The sequence below is a fragment of the Ambystoma mexicanum genome, chromosome 11, assembly GCF_040938575.1.
Source record: "Ambystoma mexicanum isolate Mex_15411 chromosome 11, UKY_AmexF1_1, whole genome shotgun sequence".
NCBI classification, from domain to species: domain Eukaryota; kingdom Metazoa; phylum Chordata; class Amphibia; order Caudata; family Ambystomatidae; genus Ambystoma; species Ambystoma mexicanum.
The window spans coordinates 6,555,885-6,578,631 of record NC_090934.1 but is presented as its reverse complement, the minus strand read 5'-3'; the positions used below and the strand labels follow the sequence as shown (position 1 = coordinate 6,578,631).

The following is a 22,747-nucleotide window of genomic DNA, read 5'->3' as shown; positions in this document are numbered from 1 at the left end:
CCCTGCACTTGCTAATTTCTGCAACCACTCTTTTGCTACTGGATCTTTCATATCCTCCCTCAAGCACTCCCTTGTGTGCCGCCTCCGGAAAAAACCTTCTGCAGATCTGTCTTGTCCAGCCAACTACCGCCTCATTATCACCCCCTTACTTCGGAACCTCTTGGCAAGCTGGGCTTCCCCCCCAACTGTCCTAGCACACTGAACTTGGTTGGCTCCATGACCATCTATCTGGATTGAGTATCCCGAGGCACGGAAACTGCTCTTCTGAACACCCATGAGGAACTGCTTGCATCTCTTGACTCTTCTACTTGATCTCTCCTCTGCATTTGACAGTTGACCACTCCATTCTCATAAAACGCCTCTACAATACCCTAAGTATCTTGGAGCGAACACTGGACTGGCTGACCTCCTTCCTCAGTGACCGACCGTCCCAGGTTATTCTGGGCTCCTTCTCTCCCACCTCTACCTCCACCTGCGGCGTCCCCCAGGCCTCTAACCTCTCTCCCTGGCACTTAAACACCTATTTTTGCTCCACTTGCACACCTCATTTCCACCTTCTCCCCTAACTTCCAGTTGTATGCATATGACACAACGCTTCAAACTTCCCTCTGACCCACTGCTTACGTCCTCCATCATTCCTCACTGCCTATCTGCCATCCAGTCCTGTGCACTGCCAATGATTCCTGCCTCAACACCAGCAAGACTGAGATCCTTCCTATTGGGAACCCTGCTCCCCCTTTCTTCCACTCGCTCTGGCCATCTTCTATGGGCTCTCCCCCTTTTCCTTCATTTGAAGCCAGACACCTTGGAGTCATCTTGGGTTCCTCTTTCCTCCCTCACATTCAGGACCTTGCCAAGAAGGCCCACTTTCTAATCCATCTCCTCAAAGGAATTCTTCCTTTCCTCAGTTCCCCCAGAAGCTCAATATCTCCAGAGCTCTGGTTCACTCTAGGATAGACTACTGTAATAGCCTTTTCCTTAATCTACCCTCTTCTTCTCTTCGACCCTTCCAGCTAATTCAGAATAGGGCTGCAACACATAGCCTTGGCCTCCAGCCCAGGGACTGCATCACTCCAGCCCTAAAAACTCTCCACTGACTCCCGGTTCCTGCAAGGATCAAAAACAAATTCCTCTGCATCACCCATAAGACTGTCTGGGGCTTGAGGCCATGCCATCTACAACTTGCTCTCACTATATACTCTCCCTCCAGATCCTTATGTTCCTCCGTGTCAAGCGCTTTGCTGAACAGCGAGCTGGTGGCTGATCTTTCGTCAGCAGACTCCCTCCTATGGAACGCCTCCCTCTTCATCCTGAGCCGGATCTCCTCAAATTCCAGAAGCTCCTCAAGACTTTCCTTGTCACCTCCTCCTTCCCTTCCTCCACGCAGGTGCCGAGATTGGTGACCAGGGCCCTTGTGTCCTCTTGGGCCCTGGCCTCCTACAGCCAATCTCCTTCAGCCGCCTGCTCCCAGCACTTGCCTTGGCACCCTCTGGTCTATGCCACCACACCACCATTGTTCCGCTGAAGGCATGGGGACCCTGGACACCAACATGACTGTGGGATCTCCTGGCAGTCATGGAGGTGTCCCTAGCATGGGGTATCTCACTATGGTATTTGTCACCCATGTTATGTGAATGTATAGTACTTGCAGTAGGCCATTACAGATAGCATCAATTGTTCAACCACATTTTACATATGTGGTCATATATATTTTGTTATAGAATGTCTTTTAACCCCCTGATGAAGACGTGATGTAACACCTTCATGTCTAAACCAGTCGATCCTGTCTGAGTCTTGGGAATGTCATAATATTGGTTAATAACTTAGATGTATTCCAAGACAGAACAAAGGCAAAAAAGAAAAAAACATACTAATTGTGGATCATTGCTTTTAGTAAGATGAAATGCTCAATGTATTTTTATTTGGTGTATTGTGTAAATTTGATGATTGTATATGGATGAGTGAATTAGGTCAAATTGTTGGATGCGTGTGAATGAGTGGTCACTTCCCCCTTCCCGTTTCTATCATTTCTTTTGTTTGGTCAGTTGTGATTTTACCTGTATTGAATTGTCGCTCCATAGATTATTTGACAATGGTTTTGGGTCTAATTATTTTGTATCAACTTAAATAAATATTTTTGATACCTTTTTTATAAAATGATGTCCTCTGGAATCTCCTTTCAGTAAACTTGTCACTTCTCCACTCCAGAGAGTAGAGGTCTCCTGCCTTTTCAGAATTTTATTTTTTGGATTAATGAGCCAGTAGAAGCCAACTTCTTCGGGAAAGCGGTAATGATGCTCTGGAAACAGCTAAAAAGGAGCATGAGACCCTGAAATCACTCAACCAGATCTCCTACGTCCAGCGAGGTAACTTCAATGCCCGCCAGTCCTTGTCTCGCTCTCCCATTCACAATATAGCTCTGAAGGATCCAACTGGGCCTCAGGACAAGCCTCTTCCAGTCCCAACAAAGAGACCTGCGTAGGGGAAAGGGCAGAGGCAGAAACTCTGCACCCAGAGGCTCCTCCGCTTCCAAGTGACTCGTTGGTATGGGTCCCCTCCCATACTTCCCCCTGTCGGGGGACGTCTGACATTTGTCCATGCTTGGAAGGGGATCACATCAGATCAGTGGGGTTCTCAAGACTGTCCCCCATGGGTACTGCATAGAGTTCTTTTTACCACCCTGCTACCATCCACCCAGAGGCAGACTATCATTGGACATCTGCGCATCCTGCTGGAAGTGGGTGCATGACCGGGTACCCCTGGTCCGGGTTAGAGGACTATCGCAATAGGAAGGAGGAACCGAGAGGGTGGAAAAGACCGGAGGGGCGTGAGGACACCAGGCGACCGCGGGAGGGAGAGCAGAGCACAGTCCCAAGCCATGTGGAGCCCCAGGTTCTTAGCCCTAGATTGGTACCGTTGGCCCCTTGGTCATGAATGGTGGGGAAACCAGCCGGGTTGGCCTTGCGGCTGACAGACAGGAAGGGAATTTGATGGGAGTTTGAGAAATGCACATCACAAAACATTTGGCCAAATTAACCTCTAAACACCTGGCCTTCATAGAGACAGATTATTGTTCAACCAGTAACTGTAAGGGTCTAGGAGTTCTGGCCAGGAGAACAGCATCAGCGTAGTTGACAGTTCCAACTGTTTAGATGGTGAATACGTTTGATCCATGGGGTAGTTAACTCCAGACCAGTTTTGTTGCTCCACCAGCACACTTTGCTTAGTACCCTTTCCTTGGTGTCCAACCTTTCGCATTGCAGAATTTGAAGGCAGGGATGCATTGGAGCAGGTGACGGTTAGACTAGGGCAGAGGCATGCAACCTTTCGCTTTCCAGATGTTGGGATTGCAACTCCGATCAGCATAGTCCATACCAAGGATGATGGGAATCTCAAACGTCTGTAGAGCCTCGGGCTGCAGATCCCTGAGCTAGGGATCAAGGACCATGATGCTGCATCTGTCTGGTCCTGAGACTCCAGTACACACAGGGCTTCCCTGTCCCAGCTTTTCTTAAGACTCCCACACAATCCTCCTTGGTCTTGGAGACATTTGGGGTGCCAGGAGCAGATCACTCATATTTACATCCCTGAGGCCTCCGATAAGGACTCCTGTGTGGAACGTCCATTAACACAGGCCATAGTTGCTGATGAACTCTGTTCCTGAAAATGCTTCCCATCCTTTTTACCTAACCAGAGTTAATGTTCTCCTCGTCGGAGAAAACCATTTGGAAGTAATCGTGCAATGCTTCTGAGATCTGGTCTCCCCAGAACTCTCCTCTGATGTGTAAGGGACTGTGCTTAGAGTGTGCACACCACCCCAGAACACATCTCTGCCAGGACTGTGCGTTTGTGTGTGTCATACATGGTGCCCATGTGAATCCATTCGCAGGTTTCATCTCTGCCAGGTGCAAGGGTGCAAAAGGAGGAGACTGACACAGGTGCCATAATTGTTTGCATAAACTTTTATTATACTAGAAAACTAAGAAAAACTTAACTCTCCCCAACTCTAAGAGGGGTTTCCCTGCCTCAAATAAACTCTTAAGGAATCCGTCGGGATGTATGAGCCCACCATCTTGTGCCAAAACCCTGCTTCTGTCCCTTACACTTGTAACTAAACACTTGTCGCTGTGTTCTAATGACAGAGGTGTTGAGACAAGTCTGGTGCTTCAGTGTGAAGCGGGCATGTGACCAGCTAGACCACATTTGTCATCTAGACTCTGCTCTCCCTAACAAGGCAGGTTATCGCCTCGCCACAGCTTACACAGCCAAACTTATTAATGCCAGCAGACCATTCCCGTCTATTGACCCTCGCAGGAGCCCTTATACTGTCTAGGAGGGCCTACTGCAACTTCCTCTTTGCAGGATCTAACTCGCAGAACATTAAACTACAAATCGTTCAAAACAATGCTGTAAGAGCTGCACTCCATATCCCTAAAAAGATTACATATCAACTAGACTCAATATTCACTGGCTCCTGGTCCGGGAACGCATCACATTCAAAACATTCTCTGACCCACAAATGCCTATCGAACAGTGCCCCTATCTAGCTTGACAAATCTCCAGGGCCCAAACTAATAGACCTACCCGTTAGCCCTACACATGCCTCCTAGCCAGCCCTAGATTCAGGCGCCAAAAAGCCAGAGGCTACAGCTTCCCTGTGATTGCGGCCAAACAATGGAATTCCTTGCCTTTAGCGCTTACATCAGATCCCTCCTTTTGGTCCTTCTGCAAAAGCCTTAAAACCTGGCTTTTTCCACAAGAAACCTACAGGAACGACAACTATATCATTCTTTAACTATGTACCTGCAATCGACCTGTACCGATACCGGTTACCAACTGTATAGATTATGCCATGCATACAATGTCTTTTACTGGATAATTGCAGCATTAACTGCACCGCCTGTAACCAACTGCAATATAGAACTACTGTAACCATCATTCCTAAGTAACCCAGCGCCCAGTTGCCTCCTTGTTAGGTGATCTTTACAAATGTCAAAATAGTCGTAGCTGCCTTTTAAAGTGTGGGGATGGATAGCCGTGCCTTGGGCTGATGTCCACCGAAATGGTGTGTTTATACATAACTTCAGCTCAGATGGAGCTCATCTTTGTTGCTGTGTCATCCGATCGTTTGTGAGGGAAGAAACTAGCTACCTTCGTAGACCTTTCTAGGCACTATGGAGAGGCTACCCTCAAGTCTACCACATGCAATAGACTGGCTGTTCTAGAACACACATCTGAAACCATTAGCACAATCTCTACCATTAATGACTCCTTCACCAGCTCACCCTATCAGCCCGGTCTCACAACTACGATGCATTTTGCTCAACAAATGCTCTTTGGTGAAACACGCTGTTGAGGTCTTTAATCATATTGAAGACAATATAGATATTTGCGCGGTATCAGAAACTTGAGCTCTGATGCTGCGGGCCCTAGCTTAAATTTGGCAATACCCAAGGTTACGTTATGAAACGTAAGGATAGACTGGAAAGCAGAGGGGGGGTGATAGATTTTATTATAAGAGACTCACTGTCTATATGGGAGGTTCCACTAGAGATTAACAAAGAAATTGATCTGCTATACATCAAGATCGGTCTGAATGCGGAGGCCACAGACCACATCATTCTTCTATATCGTCCCCCATCATTGACAGTTCATAAGACTCTTTTCAGAATTGGGTTTTGACCAACAAGTGACAAAACCTACCCGTATTCTAGGACACACTTGATTGGATCGTGACCACCAATATTATGTTCCATGATTTGAATATCACTTCCTGCCCCTGGTCCAACCATTCATTTATTTACTTCTCCATTACAGTTCAATTTCCTATGAAACTCCATCTGTCCAAAGGATACGTGTTGTCACATAACCGCAAACGTCTTACAGCGGGCAACATTGCGCCACCATTAGCTCTTGACACAAAATTCTCACCACACTCTACTCGATCGACCATGTCACTAACCCCGGCTTCCAATATGCCAACATCTGACATTTTAGCTCCTCTAAAGCGTAAGAACAGAAGAATTTAGATCAAATAAGTGCACCTTGGTTTTCGACTGGCCTCAGGAAGCTTAAGGTCTATCACCTATGGAAATCTGCACCGTCATCAAGTTTGTTCTCATCTTATAAGAATCTAGTTAATAGATATAAATCAGAAATCTTACTGGCAAAACAAAACTATCTTGATCAAACACTAGATAAAGCAGTCTCAAATACAAAGGACATTTTTAAAATCTTAAAAGAACAAGTCAGTCCCACCATCTGCAGATCAATTAGAAATCCGAGATGCTGATTGGTGCCAGAAAATTCAGGACACTTACAGCTGTAACCCATTTTGAATAAGCACCAATTAGCTTTCAGAAGTGGTTGGGTTCGGAACTGAAACCTCGTTTCTTGAACTTAAATCTTACCTGCTCAAGACATTGGACAAAGGCTCACTGTTAGGCAGAATTATATGCAGTACTCTTTGGGAACACCACACACAATTAAGACTACAAATTCACCTTTGGTACAAGCCTGTACTACACAGTAGAAGTGGTAGCAGTAGCGGAGCAGCCAGACTTATCTCAAGAGCAAGTGAGCAGTATCAATAGTTACACAAAGGACAGCAATTACTATGATTCAAACAAACACTGACTCAAGGTTTCTGAGTAAAAGAATATACATTTATTTACACATCAGTTGTATAACATTTCACTAAAGTAAAACAGTTTAAAAATCACTCTTAATACACCACACCACTCCCAATAGGTTCCAGACAAGTTAAGCTCACAAATGGTGGGAGCAAAATGGCACTCCAGAAATTTAAAAGGGAAGGAAAGACAAAGTTAGGCAGAAAATGAACAGCACCAACAGGTAAGTAAGCAGGGTAATGTAGAAAAAGGAACTACAATGATGGAATCAAATCAAAATGGCTTGGGGCCAAAGTCAATAGGACAAAAGTCTTTTGCTCAAGATCACACAGCTCAGGGTAGTTCTCGGTTAAGTCTTTGCCAAGAGTTCCAGACGAAGTTGGTCGGCAGAAAAGTTAGCTTAAAGAGTAGAGAATGACAAGCCCTTGAATTAGAGAAAGATTTCACACATTCACCACGGCTGAACGCAATGAACAACCGGATTTGCACAGTACCTTTAACTGGAGAAGAAGCTGTAGCTGAGGCAGAAGTTCCTGCAGGCTCACGGTTCCTGAAGCGACTGTCGGACTGACATGAAGTAGGAAGACTGGAGGTCCTGCGCTGCCCACGGAAGAAACCAGCAGCAGAGCAAAGCACCAAATAAAAGGTGCGCTCCTTAAAACCCAAGCCGACCTTCCTGGCTATCCGGCCCACTGTAGCTCTGTACAGTGAATTCGACCAGAGGAGGGAGTCCTAGCTTGCTGTTTGGGCGAACTGGTTGGTCCCACCAGCTTGGGGGAAGAAGATTCCTAGAGGATCTTCTCTGTCCTTGGAGTTCGAGGAGTCCGACCTGCAGCAGGGCTTCACCGGGTGGTTCAGTTGTAGTAGGGGTCCTCTTCCGTCAGTTCTTTCGTTCCAGTGGCGACTCTGCCTTTCAAGACCCAGAGACCTGCTTTTTCTGCAGTACCCCCCCCCCCATTCACACAGCCTGGCTGTCAATCACACAAGTGTGGCTTTCCCGCTGGGGCAGTCGCCAAAGTCAATCAGTTCAGAGTGCAACATGGGTCTCCAAGGACACACTGCAGGGAGTCCTTAACCCCTCCCCCACATCCTGTTCTCCCCCTTCCACCTCCCCGCAGACATACAGGCACCTAAGGAGGGCTTCTGCGTAGAAGCCCACGAAAAGACGGTGAACAAAGGAACCAAACCTGGTTTGGCGCACAGAGTAAAACACGAGAAAGACATTTGCAAAAAGAAATGGTGAATAAATCAAGCCGGAACCGTATAAAAACGTATATGGTCAAGCAGGTTTAAGTTTGAGGCTACCAAGATAGCCTAAAACAATACCAAGGTTATTTAAGATAACTGCGGTAGGAAATATAGGGTAGTTACTACCACCAGCCAAGTCTTGATGAAAAGGGAGTGAAACGGTGCTCCAAGAGAAACAGACAAAAAGGGTAAGTATTAACCCTTTCCAATACTCCATGTAAGATGGGATATTCTGTCTGTGGTTTAAAGAGACTAAAGTTAATTGCAACTTTACATATTTCTGGGAGACAGTCCTAGAAAAATGGAGTCAGTGGGAAGCCTGAAAGACAACCCTGTGTCACTGCACTGAAGGTGCTGTGTAACAATAAAAAAGATGCCTATGGAGAAGGTGAGCTCCACAGTCTATGAACACACAAAAATGTATAAAACATACAGCAAAACACACGTAAGAGTGGGGAAAAAAGGTTCACACTCGCCAGGTGAAAAAAATAAATCCCAGAAATCGAGGGAGTCAGTAAGTAAGGGAAATTAGCCATTCTGGAGAATTCTCCCTAACACTCACTATCCCTGCTAGTCTTGCTGGATCAATTGGCTGCGTTTGATTTAGTCGATCACTCAATATTGATGCGCAGACTCGCAGATGTGGCCAACTTTTTGCCTCTGGCAGTCTCCCTCCTGGATAATCTCCTTTTTGGAAAACGGAGTTAGCAGAGTGTGTTCTGACATAGTAGAAGCCTCGCCAATCCCTCACAGTGCCAGTACCTCTCCTTGCATCTATAACTTGTTTGACACCGTTCTTCTCTGAACTGGAAACAGAGGGCATAATGTTTTGTAACTATGCTGACGGCACACAATGTGTCGTCCCTCTATCCAGCATCCACACGCAGAATGAACAGGAACTTAACAGAATATTTCCTATAATGATCTAGCCCTTAACACAAGTAAAACAGAGCTCATGATTGTGGGGAGCTCTGTGGCTATAACAAAACTAGATAGTAATTATGGACTGTTCAAACTCATAACTGACATTATTGCTCCTGTACCGAAACTCAAAATCTTAGTGTTACGCAGGCTCAATCATTAACCATGGAGTCTCGAGTATAACGGCCTCTTCCACATACATCATCAAACTTCTACACCATCTCAAGCCACTCATTGCCCAAGAAAGCGCAGAGCTATAATTGGCGCTAAGATAGATTACTGCGTTAGTCTACAAGTGGGAATCGGCAAACGCGAATTGCATAGGCTGCAAATAATACAGAACAGCGCTGTCTGAGCGGTGCTAGGTCTCTCTAGAAGAGACAACGTTATGAGCGCCAGACGTTCTCTTCACTGGCTTCCAGTTGAAGCTTGTGTATCTTTCAGGCTACTCACTATAACCAAGTGTAGGCAAGGTAACATGCCCGCCTACCTGCAGAACTCCATCTTTGACAAGCCGTCTGGTAGGGGTCTCGGGTCTAATGGACAAAACCTGCTCATTCAGCCCAGATGCAGAACATGCAAAGCCGAGAAGGGGGCTTTCTTCTCATCGGCTCAAACTCGAACAACTTACCCAAAGAATTAAGACTCCTTGGTACATTACCCGTCTTTAAGAAAGCGTTAAAAACCCATCTCTTCGGATAATTGCATCTACAAAGCCCCTCTGGCTCGACCTTACATGTTACATGTCTACCTGTTGTCAGGCTTTCTCAAATCTGATGTTGTCCCCGGAAGCTGCTGAACCCCCGCAGTCCCCTTTGGATGCTAACCTCTTAACTGGTATCAAACAGTTCAGTTGAGAGCACCCCCAAGGGAAAGGGGGAAAATGGGACAAAATAATAAACTTCAGGTTTTGCTCAGCTTCTTTATCTGCCAACCTGTTGGTGAAAATAACAACAATTCACTTTAGTCACTAACCTTTGAATTCCTTGGCTCTGACTTCTCTTTATAATTTTAAGTAAATAAACACGCCACCATACCTGATTATCCTCTGTGAATAACGTAGAGGACGTGTATGAATTCTACTGAAGAAAACATAAAAATAGAGTCTTAGATGCTCTTACTGATTTCTTCAATTCGGTTTTGCAAAAAAAAACCTGCTATCTCTCTGTTTAAGGAGTTTGCCTTCAAGCAGTTCAACTGTCTTTTGCCTAAACAACCCGCTGGAAATATTATACATGTAGTTTGTATTGGTGTCTAGCTTCAACACAAATTCCAAGAATGACACTCTAACTATTCAATTTAAAATTGTTTGTTTTCTGAATGTGTAAAAGTGTTCATTAATTGGATCTTTTGCTTGCAAAGAAAATCGCTCGTTAAAGAAGCGTTCCTTTTACCAGAATATGCGCATGCGTGAAAATATTGTTTACTCCTTCTAAAATGGAAGCGCACATGAACAAGGAATTGAGTTCAAAAATGAAACTGGCTTGGGCGCATGCGTAAAGGAACAGTCTTCCACTCTTCTTAATATGAATTGCTCCAACAGGAAAGGAGTAATTCCTCAGTTCCAGAGACTAATCCTTGAAGAGGCAGCCCAGTGAAGATCACGCGCCAGGTTAGAATGTTAGTAAATTAAACATAAAGTCTCGGAGTCGCGTGGCTACCACACTGTCACTTGCGCAGACAGTGTAAGATTTCTAACGCTAGTCCGACGCTAAGAAAAAGCACTGCTACCGAACAAAAGGTACAGTACTCAAACTTCTATACGGCCGAAAAAACACACAACGCTAAAATGAATAACAGACCTCCACACTCCAATTTGCCAGGTGCAAAAAATGTGACGCAGTTCAATTAATTTAAATACAGTTCTAGAAGTTCAAAAATAAATACTTGAAAGAACAAAAAGAACTACTATATAAACAAAAACTAAGAAAAAACAGGAACAAGTTAATTAATAGTTTTGATATTTATCTCCTGCTTGATAATCATAAAATTCCATAAAAGATAATGAAATCACTTAGCTTGCTTCTTTCTTTCACCGGAACCTTTTCTAAGTTTCTTTTTAAAATCTCCAACACTTTCCTGGTCCAAATAACTAATATTAGGCACAAGGGCCTAACTAAAGTTTTCTAAAACTTAAGAGCTTCAAACATAAGACCTTCCAGCTGGGCTTCTGACAATGAAAGGCGGTTTAGAATGTTCCAACAATGCCTTTCTTTTACTTCTGGCCAATCACTGATCCTTTTGGAATTCTCCATTTTGACTTGGGAAGCTCTCCACACTCTGCACAGAAAGTTAAGGCCCAAACCATACTATGTTAATCATATCCTCATTCATCCAAATCCCACGAAACATGACACCTGTTAAGCGCACTGTGGACCCTCGGGCATAAAGGCGCTAACAAATATTGTAAAGTAAAAAGAACATCTTCTCGGTGGGACACAGGCTACCATAGAAAGTAGGATAATGGGATTCTCCAAGCGCAATAGGCAGGTTACCTTTATAGTCTTAGTAAATGTCTTTCAAGTTCTGTAAACGTTAACCAGAGGTGTCTACAGTGCGATTTCAAAGATGCGTGCATGCAACCACTGTGTGTAACAATGGCTAACCTGAGCAGTTATAAGTGCAATGGAGAATTATCAACATATATGTTTGTGTCCTGGACGGGCTAAATGTTATAAGGTGTAAATGCTTAGTGTAACGCATGTTAACCTGCTTGTGCCTTCTTATAGATGCAATGCCAGGCTACCCGCATATTTAGGTACAACCCCATGGCTGTCCTAGCCGGTATCGTAAGCATTTAAGCAGGCTTTTGAAACTGTTGGTCCTATACAAAGTCCCCGGAGCCCATAGCAAGCTATCCTGACTGATCTTTAAGCACAAAAGGGGCAACCCTAATGCATCTTGGTGTAATGAACAGTCTCTCCTCAAAGGACTTCAGGCACATTGGGATGGTTCTCCCGATCTTCAGAGTGCGGGGATATCATATTACATTGTGTAAATAAGCTGGCGAGGGTGCTACACCATTCCTACCCCTAACAATCCAACTAGGTGCACCACTTTTCTTACCCCCAACAATCCATCTAATCTAACATCGGTGCTTTTAGGCAATCCCCTTAGTTATTTGACATGAGAAGCTACCAATGCGGAGTGTGCAGCTGAGTCGGCTGCAAGGACGAGACCTCCTTGCATATTTCATGTCCTGACGACTGACCTGAAACTTCATTTGTAACCTACAAGCTACCATCCGACTGCAGTGTTGTATACTGGTATCGGAGCGCACCAGTCAGAACGAAGGAGACCGGGAGCTAATGTATGATTGTGTGCCAAGAGTGGTCTGGGGTTGAGTTAGCAGGACGGGCTGCCACAACTACTGCCATCATTTGCCTGTGGGTTTGTGTATAAGAGGTTGTCGGCGATTGATGTGTGTAAGGCGGGAGCGCTGTTACAGCCGGCATCTGCTGCAAACGTGACTTGTTGGTGTTTCCATGAGTGAGGCTATGGTGATGGAAATGAGGCGGGAAAGAGGATTTCAAGTTATGGTAGGGAATAGCGAATTTCTGAGGGACTTTCTGAAAGGGAGGTGTTTATCACTGCAGTGGATGTGGCGAGGAAGCAAGTTCCAGATGGCAGGGGCTTGGATGTCGAAAGAGGATCCTCCCAATCTGGTGGAGTTGTAATGTGGGATAACGAGGTGAAGACCACAGCCAGGTCTGAGGTTTCAGGTCTGTGGATATCGTATGAGTTTACCATGGAGGAATTCGGGTCCAGTGTTGTGATGCACATGGCTTTAAAGGTAATCTTTCGTCTAATGGGTATCCAGTGTAGGACTTTGAATGTGGGGCTAATATGCTCTCTAGGTGAGAGGCCAATGATGAGACTGTCAGCAAAGTTTTGGATTATTCAGCGTTTCCTGAGCTGGAATGTCAGGGTGCCTAGATGAAGGCAATTTGGGTAATTTGCATAATCTATGCAGAAGAGGATGATGGCAGAGATGTGGTGTGGGTAGGTGAGGTACAGGAAGATTTCCCTGAGGGTGCGTAGATGGAAGAAGTAGGTTCTGGGCAGAGTTGAAGCTAGAGAAAGGCCTTGCTTTGATGGAGCAGACAGCAGGCATGTCAGCAACATGAGTGACTGCTTCTTCATAGCCCTCGGTGGACACAACCTCTGCAACATCCATGTCTGAATCAGTACCCTGTTGTAGCTGCTTAGGAAAGGCCATGTATGGACAGGGGACTGCAAACGGTGCATACAGAGCCTGTGAAAACGGTGGCTGAGCAAGAGTTCGCCTGGAAAGGGAAGACCATGCAGACGGAACATCTTGGCCACACCCAACTCCTTTGGTAACGTGGAGACCAAGAACCTCTGAACAGGCATAGACCATGCATACGTGCTTGGCGACAGCGCAGGTCTAGGTAGCAGCAAAGTAGTTATTGTAGAAGATTTAGATGATCTTGTCATCAAAGAGGTTGACTGGACAGAAGTGATGTTTGATTGCGGACTTGGTTGTCTTGGATGATGGTTGTCGAAGATTTATGCTGACTGTGGGTAGTTGACGATGGCGTAGACTATGGAACTGGAGTCATGGAAGAGCTTTGCCTTTCTGAACAGTGTTTGGATGACGAATTGGACAACTGGCGTTCATGGCGCCGAAGTGGTCAACAAGGTTACTGTTGGCATTGATCGAGAAGTCGACATCACCTGAGCGTGTGATCCATGTTTCTTTTTAGAACTCCAACACCTGAAGTGACAAGATGTTTTAAAAATGTAAAGCTAAACTGCTTTAATGTTGCCAGGGATTCCCAGCCTGATGGGTATTTTTCAAGAGCATGCAAGTACATGAAAGATACAATGCTGGAGAACGAAAAAGTAACTATATTAGAGCATCTTGATATGTTGTGTAACGGTTCCATCTTAATTTTAATATTCTCCAGCAAACAAATTTGAAAATGTATTCTAGCGTAAAACATGGTGAACTTATTACATATGGGAACGTTAATTTAATTGTAAGCGCATTTTAAAGTGACTCATGGTCCAAAGCTGAACGTTACTTTACATGCAACAGTATTTTGCTCCTCCATTTTAGATTCCGGTGTGACCCTCCCATCTGCTCTAGAGGATTGTTGTGTGTGCTCTTTAGGTAGGGTCTACCTGTGGGAGGTGCATAGGTGTGAGGCTCATGTTAAAAAAATAAAAACGGGGTGACAAACACAAGGATGGTGACTTATGTAGAGCATGTGAATCTAAACAACGAGCTGCAAAATACTGTTCACTGTATGTAATCCTTCCACAATACCTGTTAACTTGGCGATTGATTGATAATGTTGGATCTGTCTGTAGTGGGCCACAGCTAGAGCTATGTCAGTTTTCCAGTAGATGGTGACTCTTCAAATCCCTTCCTCTGGGGCAGTTCCAAGAGAGGTAAGGCTGTAACTTGACTGAAGCTCATTCAAATGTGCCCATCTTTAGTACCAAGACAAACTATTGAAGACCAGGCAGGGTCCACAGCAGTTAAGAGTAGATCGGCATGCTGGCCCTGGTCTTCCCATCCATGCCTCTGTTCACAACTACATAATGAAGCGTGGAGAACTGGTAGCTATAAACCCACTTTAATTGTCTTCACTCCGCAGGAGCTCATTCAGACTGTCAGTTATGGAGGAAACTATCTCCTCAACGTGGGACCTACAAAGGAGGGCACTATAGTCCCCATTTTCCAGGAGAGGCTTCGAGCGGTTGGGAAATGGCTCAGCATAAATGGGGAAGCGATCTATGCTTCTAAGCCGTGGAGAGTGCAAAAGGACAATTGCACATCAAATGTGTGGTAAGAGCTTCTAAGTTCTTCTTGCATGAAAAGAGCCAGCCATAACTTAAGGGTACATCTCTATTAGGAAACTGTTTACATGTCCATGACCAAACAGCTAAGCCATCTGTTTGGGGTTCAGGTTTGCGGTCTGGCCATTACTTTGCCTTTATGTCGTTTAAGGGCATGGGGATCCTCTCCCAGCACTTTTCCTCGACTGAGTCGTATATGGAAATAAAAACCCGCAGCACAATTCCATCCTCTGAAGTAGTTTGTGTGGTTGTAGCAGAAGGTGGTCTTAGCCGTTTGCTTAATTGAAAACTTTTTTTTTTTAAAGGCCTCTATCCTCATAACTGAGTTTCTGCCAATAACAGATTTTAGACCATGATAAACATCGCTGTTCATCTTGGAGATTTAGAGCTACACAAGTTCACAGCGTCTTGTATTTCCGGAGTTGTAGTTGGTGGCAAGAAGTCTTATTTAAGGTTTCCATGAGCAGAAACCTTACATATCTGAAAAAAAACATGTAATTGCTCCGTTTAGAGACGATTTTTCATTTTTCCTTTCTGTAGGTACACTTCCAGGGACTCTAATGTTTATGCCATCTTTCTGAACTGGCCACAAGATAATGTGCTGACCTTGCCTTCGCCCAAGCCCCATCCAGTCGCAAATGTGAGTACATTCCTTCTTTGCATTGTTGTATTTTAAACATAAAGCATCTGTGACAACTGTTCCATCTCTGCTAGAAATGTTATATAGATTGAGCATCTCTGCTAGAAACGTTTTATATAGGTTGAATGGTCTCTGGACCCTCTTTTGGATCTGAAAGAGTGGGTAGATGGGCTTGGTTAGTTGGTGGGAGAGGGAAAAACAAGATGGAGGTGCTTTGCGTTGATGCAGCAGAATGGAAGAATCTGGAATTCTGCAGGTTTGTCTGCTTTCTGGGTGTGACCTGTTGGAAGCATTGAGGATTTTTGTCCAGACATGAAACCATGTGCTTGTAGTGTTAGCGTGTGTTGGTCGGGGGCTGAATGTGCTAGTTGGTGTTGGCTGTAGAGTTGGGTTGTTTGGAATCTAGGAAGATGGCTTTTAAAGCTTTGTGAGCTCAAAGAGAAAGGGGAGAGGTGGTCTTGTGGTGTTGGTGGTGCCTGAGCTGTTGGTATCGGTCTCTGAGCACCATGGAATTGGTTAATAGCTAGATTTGGGGCCAGTGTGGTGGTCCCTCAGGGTGGGTTTTCTGTGGAACTTGTTCGATTGAGACTTTGAGTGTTGGCTAGAGTTAATTTGTTGAAAAGCTAGTTTTAAAGGTTTGTTCTGAATTTGACATGGTCCTTTAGTTTGCCAATTTCCCTTGGTTGCGTGTTCAAAGTGTGACCCTCATGGCTGAAAAAAAGTCTTTCGAATGGATTGTGTGCTCCCACGTCACGTATTCCTTATCTTTGATAAATCCATTTCCAGCTTGCTGGCCTCCGAATTTTTTTTCACTCGAGGGTGCTGCGCGTCGACATCCCTCGAGTCGGTGTCCCCCGAAGGCCTCCGTATCGGCGCAGACGTCACCAAAGGTATAAATAGTCTAGCGCAGCGTCTGTTACTCAGTTCTGTTTTTCTGAGCTTCGTAAGCCTCAGAGACGTCCCCATTACTGGTGATTATCTGGCTGACACCAAGGCCCTTAACGCTGTCTACCTGGTTATACAAGCTTGGATGGCCCAACACCAGCTGTGCCTAAACGATAAGACAGAGCTTCTCATTTTGGGCACTGCACAACGCCTGAGCAGACTTGAACCGGCATATCAATCTTTCACCATAGATGGCAATAGCATTCGAGTTTCAAAAGACACTAAAACATTAGGGTTCTACCTTGACGCTACTCTATCATTAACCCGACAAACGAATGCTGTCAGATCTGCGTCGGCATACACATGCAAACTCATTGCAGCCTGCAGACCTTTCCTTACCACCTCCAACAGTGTCACACTAGCGAGAACCCTCATCATGGCTAAAATCGACTACTGCAGTGCTCTCTACCTAGGGACTAGTCAAGAGAACTTAAATAAACTCCAAACTACCCAAAACAATGCCATTCGTGCCACCTTAAACATCCCTCGTAACCACCATAGCTCAGAAACTAGATCAAAGTTAAAGTGGCTACCTGTCAAGCAAAGAATCTCACTCAAAGCACTCGCCATTACGCACAAATGTCAGGCCAACAAGGCCCCCATCTATCTCGGCAGTCGACTGTCGCGACACTCGACCTCCCGTCCACTAAGAACTGCCCAGTCCCATTGTTTAGCTATCCCTAGATTTAAACTGCAAAAAGCAGGGGGTTCAAGCTTCCCGGTCCTAGCGTCCAAGCTCTGGAATTCCCTCCCTGCTACAATCGGAGCGGAAGTGTCTTTTCACACTTTCAAAGCCAATACCAGATCCTGGCTTTTCGACCTGCCTTAAGTCCCGCACAGCGCCTCTGTCTTACTTTCTCTGACCTGCTGACTGTTTTACTTGTACTTAATGTCCTGTTCATATCATGTAATGTCATTCCTTTGTAAATTCATGCATTGCGACTCCTGTATCTACGCATTTCTGTAACCTTACAAATTGCGCCCTGATGCCCCCGAGTTGCGCGTTATAAATAAAATAAATGCAAATACGTAACGCTTGGTTCCTCAGAATATAAAAAACTTCGAATTTCTGTGAAGAAAATCTGCACTCTACGATGGCATCTTCATCAACTTTGACTCCCCGATACGGTTTTAAAAAATGCGGGGATTGTGGTAAAAAAATGTCTTTGACCAATCGTCACAGGGTCTGCCTATGGTGCCTGGGCCCAGAGCATCTGGGCTCGGAGTGTGAGGAATATGTCTGACAGCGAAAGCCTTGAGGGAGCGTAGGGCAAGCTGGAAAAAGGTAAGACCGTTAAATCTTCTACCCCTTGGAAATTGTCCTGGGGCGAGTCGAGACATTCCCGCTTGAGATCTCGTAGTGGTTCTCACCACTCATCTAAATCGACACAGCTGGAAGAGGCACCATAGATCGCCGCCCTCTTCATCCTCCAATTCGCCAAAAAGTCACCTGCCCCACGAAACACGGCTCTCTGACTAAGTGGGAAGAATTTCGCTTGAAAATGTTAACGGTCTTCGAGAACGCCGCCTTGTCCCCCTCAGACGCCTAGAGGTGATACCCCGGGTGAAAAACCAGATTAAAAATAAGCACGGTGCGTCGTTGACCTCAGCAAGGAAAAATCCTCGAGCGTAACGAACCCTAGAGTAGAGACGAGGCCTCTTCGACGCACAAGATGTCGACTACACCTTCGAAACCCAAGACTGCGTCATCGCCGTCGTCGACTTCGATAAAATAAGTTATCGAAACCTCATGCCCTATCTGCGCCACCCACACTTGAGGCCTCGAAGGGTCTTTCGAAGATGGCATCGACTCCATCGACAGAGTAAAATACCAATTCTATCGATCATCCTCGAGTATACCGATGCCCTTTGCGAGACCCATGACGTCTACATCGGCAACTCCGATTCTTTCTCAAGCGGTGACGACCAGTATGGCCCCTTCATCACTTGAGATGGGTTTCACACCTATCCCACGCTCTGATTATTTCAGAGCTTTATCCTCTATTTATGAGGAAGTGGAAGACTCTGATTCAGAAAGACCTTTTGGTTTACAACCCACAAGACCTGCTCTTCCAGAAGAGCTGATATCAGAAGAGGTCAGACTGAGAGCGCTGCAAGAGTCTTTACAGGAGGACCGTGGCATAGATACCTCTCCAGAGGTAGATTTCAGCAAACCAGATCCTGGTGACATGCAGAGGTATCTTATAGATCACTTACGAGTCCCTCCAAACAGGTCTCGACTCTGCTGACCGCATCAGCAGAGCCATGGCGGTCAGTACCACAATCCGCAGGTTTGTGTGCTTGCGGAAATCCTGTTTTGCTCCTGATGTGCAAGCCAGACTTCTAAATATGCCCTTTGGCACCTCTCTATTTGGCAAAGCTGATAAGTTTGGAGAAATTGCAAACCTCCAAAGTGGCAGCCAAATCCCTTGGAGCTGCAATTCGTCAAACTCCAAACTGCCCCACAGGTACGTCCTGGAGGGGAAAGCCCTTTCATTTTTACACTGCATTTGGAAAAGGCAGAGGGCAGCCAGCTTAAAGGGGCCAGAGACGATTCACCCATAGTGGATAGTGGGCGGGGAAAAGGTACCAAGTCCGCATCGGCAGGTGCTGCCTTGCCTTCAGCATCTGCGTCAGCCGCTCAAAAACCCCTGAGGTCTCACCACACAACACCAGTAGGAGGCAGGTTAACTCAACATCTGACAGAATGGCAGGCTATTACTTCAGATGCTTGGGCTTTGGAGACCATTGCCCAAGGTTACTGCCTGCCTTTCCTACACACTCCTCAGTCATTCACCCGGGGAACAACTTTTTGACATTTCCAGGTCCGCTTCCTTATGCAGGAGAATTTAGAACTGCTAGGGAAAGGTGCCATAGAACGGTACCTGTAGCGGAGAGGAACAAGGGTTGGTACTCCCAACACCCCCGCCCCTCCCTCCTAACCCCCCCCCCCCCTACTTTCTAATACCAAAGAAGGACGGAGGATTGAGACCCATCTTGGACTTGCAGGAATTTAACACTTTCCTCAGGAAGGACAAGTTGAAGATGGTAACACTTTCTCAGATCCTTCAGGCCCTCCAGTTTTAGTATTGGTTGGTATCTCTGGACCTTCAGGATGCTTACTTTCATGTGCCAATCCATCTAAAGCACAAAGTACATGAGGTTCGCCATTGGCAGTTCTCACTATAAATTTCGAGTTCTGCTATTTGGGCTGACCTTCGTCCCAAGGTTCTTCACCAAGCTAATCGCAGTTGTGGCAGCAAGTCTAAAGAGGGGAGGGATTCATGTCTACCCCTACCTGGAGGACTGTTTGATCAGAGCAGTGTCCCTGGAACAGGCTCAGATTCATCTACATTATGTTCGCCACTTTCTCCACAAGCTGGGCTTATCCCTCATCTTAAAGAAGTCACATAGGATACTATCACAAACTCCAGTTCATTGGAGCAGTCCTGGACACATCCCTCGGAAAGGCCTCGCCGCCAGAGGGGAGCGCTCAAGATATTCTTTAGATGGTGATCAGATTTCAAAATGCCCAGCATCTACCAGCCTTTGACTTTTTGAGGTTGCTCGGCCTCATGGCATTTTGCCTTTTTCTAGTGCCAGAGGCTCGCCTAAGAATGAGATCTCTCCAGTGGGCTCTAAGGACCCAGTGGTCGCAATTCTCAGGGAAGATGTCAGATCTCCTACAAATCCCGAACAGAGTAGCGCAAGACCTCCAGTGCTGGGCCTGTCTGGAGAACATACCATGGCCGGAAAGGACAGTAGTGACCAACGTCTCACTGACTGGATGGGGAGCCCATACCAACGACTTAACCATCAGCGGTTGTTGGTCGCCATCGGAGTACAGACTACACATCAACCTATTAGAGCTGGGAGCAATCTGGTTAGCACTGAAAGCTTTTCTGCCATCAGTACAGGGAAAAAAATTCTGATAATGACTGACAACACAGTGGCCATGCACTACCTCAAGAGGTGGCGTAGGATCACTACCACAGTGCAGAGAGGCAATGCAGCTCTGGTTCTGGGCAATACAGGAAGGAATCTATCGGCAGTTCACCTAGCCGCAGAGAACACAGCGGTGGATGCTGTGAGAAGGCAGACCTGTCTCCCACGAGTGGGAACTGGCTCAGGAAGTCCTTCAAGGGATGTTCACCCTTTAGGTGGATCTGTTCACAACGAGTGTCAACAAGAAATGCGAACGATACTGCTCAAGGGAATTTCCCGCGAGAGGAGCTCTAGGAGATGCGTTTGTGGTGGACTGGGAGTTTCCACTTCTATAAGCTTTTCCTCCAGTCCCCGTTATTCCTCACGTAATAAGGAGGCTGAGAAGATTCCGAAAATCCATGATTCTAATTGGCTCGGATTGGGCCAGGAGGACATGGTACCTGGATCTTCTAGACATGTCCATCTGTCGTCCGATTCGTCTTCCACAAAGAGGATCTTTTCTCGCAAGAGTGTCAGGTTCTCCATCCGGATATCAGGACTCTCAACCTTCACGCATGGTTTCTGAAAGGTTGAGATACAAAGATTGGGACCTCACAGATGACGTAATGGAGGCGTTGCTTTCCGTCAGAAGACCAGCAACCAAATCATTATACCACTGCCGTTGGAACAAATTCTGCAGATGGTGTAGAGATAAGAATATTGACCTTTTTTTCATGCAATTCACCAATGGTGTTATCTTTCCTGCTATACTTGGCAAATTCAGGACATCAAGTTGGCACAATCGAAGTTTACCTTGCCGTGCTATCAATCTTAAAAGGCCTCTAGTCAGTTTCTGAAAGGTTGACTAATGTCTACCCCCACTCCTTTTCACGTTCCCCTGTGGGGTTTAAATCTAGTTTTAATATTTGTAATCGGCACTCCCTTTGAGCCTCTCCATTCCTGTCCATTAAGGTTTCTCACTCTCAAAACAGTTTTCCTAGTGATTATAACTTCTGCAAGAAGAGTGAGCGAGCTACAAGCTTTATCTTGCAAACCTCCACATTCTATTTTTTCACAAGGATAAAGTAGTTAAAGTGAAGCCTAATTTCCTCCCAAAGGTGGTCTCAGAATTCCATATCACGCAAAAAATAACATTGCCTTCATTTTACCCTCCTCCTCATACTCAGATTGCACAGGCTGGATCCGAAGCGTGCTTACATCAGTAGACTTGCAAGAATTAGGCAAGCAGATCAGTTGTTTGTGGAGTATGCAGGACATAAACTAGGCCTAGCCATCATCAAACAGACCATCTCAAGATGGATAATTATAACTATCCTAGAGTGCTATAAATTGGCAGGAAAAGACCCTCCTCAACACCTCTAGGGCTCATTCAACCAGGGGTATTGCAGCCTCGTCAGCTCTCCATAGAGGAGTTCCAATAAAAGACATCTGTGCGGCTGCCACATGGTCATCTGCACATACCTTTACCAAATTCCAGTCTTGATCCCTCCACCAGCCAGGAGTCTAAATTTGGGAAAGCTGTATTGCACTCTGTGCACACTTAGACCATATTAATTTTACTCCCACCTCCAATTTTCAATACTGCTTTGGGAGTCTATCAAAGATGAGGAATACGTGGGAGGACACAATTAATTCGAAGAACACGTTACTTACCAACTGTAACGTTGTTTCGACTGGATGTTCGTCCATGTATTCCTTATCACCCCTCCCATCCTTCCCCGCAGTAAAACTTCTCTTGTAGTTGCAACCTACGCTCCTTCAACGGAACTAGCCATCTCATCCTGGACAAACACAGCACCTCAAAACAGAACTGAGCAACGGACGCTGCGTGAGACTATTTATACCTATGGTGACGTCAGCGCCGATACGGAGGCCTTCGAGGGATGTCTGCGCACTGCGCCCTCTACTGAAAAATAAATTAATTCTGAGGCCAGCAAGCTGCAAGCTGGAAAAGGATTTCTGATGTTGGTTAATCTGCTTAGAATAACATGCTGTGCATATAGTCTGACATCCATTGGTCACAGAGTATTGCATCTTGTTTTTCGAAAGGGAACGTCGACATATCCCTATAGTGACGTGTAGTGTAACCAAAATCCCTCACGCGTCGAGGTCCCTCAGATTCTTTTTTTTCTGCCCAGAATATTGGTAGCCTTAAGCAGAGCTCGTAAGAGACATTGCCATTGCTAGACCCTTGGCCGATTTTGTTTATTAACTAACGGCGACGCTGATGGACAAAAACGTCGCAAAACACACCACCCCCGGCCATTCTTCGAGTAAGTCGAAGAAGACCTCTGTGCCAACGACACAGCCGGCTGTCCCGCCGACCGTAAGGGTCGGCAGCCCGTGCCGCATTCGTGCCTAGCGACCGGGCCGTCGAATACAAAGGGCGCTACCCCTAAACTATCATCTGTCGAGACGCATCGCAAGAAGGCGTCTGCCGACGGCAAGGTTCTGGCTCCGCCGAAAACCCCTCACAATGAGCTCCTGGATGGGAGGATGGTCGCTGAGCATCGCAAGGATAGTCTCCAAAGATGCTCAAACGGCTGGTGGATTCACAGAAGCCAGCTGAGAAGGTCAAGGGGACGCC

The 22,747-nt window shown here is 45.9% G+C and overlaps 1 protein-coding gene across 1 annotated transcript in view; it reads left to right on the top strand.

Annotated features, from left to right (window-relative positions):
• Nucleotides 1-22,747, top strand: part of FUCA1 (alpha-L-fucosidase 1) — a 213,996-nt gene that overhangs the window by 141,841 nt on the left and 49,408 nt on the right. Inside the window, exons 6-7 of the mRNA XM_069622383.1 lie at nt 14,429-14,619; nt 15,171-15,270. Of these exons, the coding sequence (XP_069478484.1) occupies nt 14,429-14,619; nt 15,171-15,270 (291 nt within the window). The remainder of the gene's footprint in view (nt 1-14,428; nt 14,620-15,170; nt 15,271-22,747) is intronic.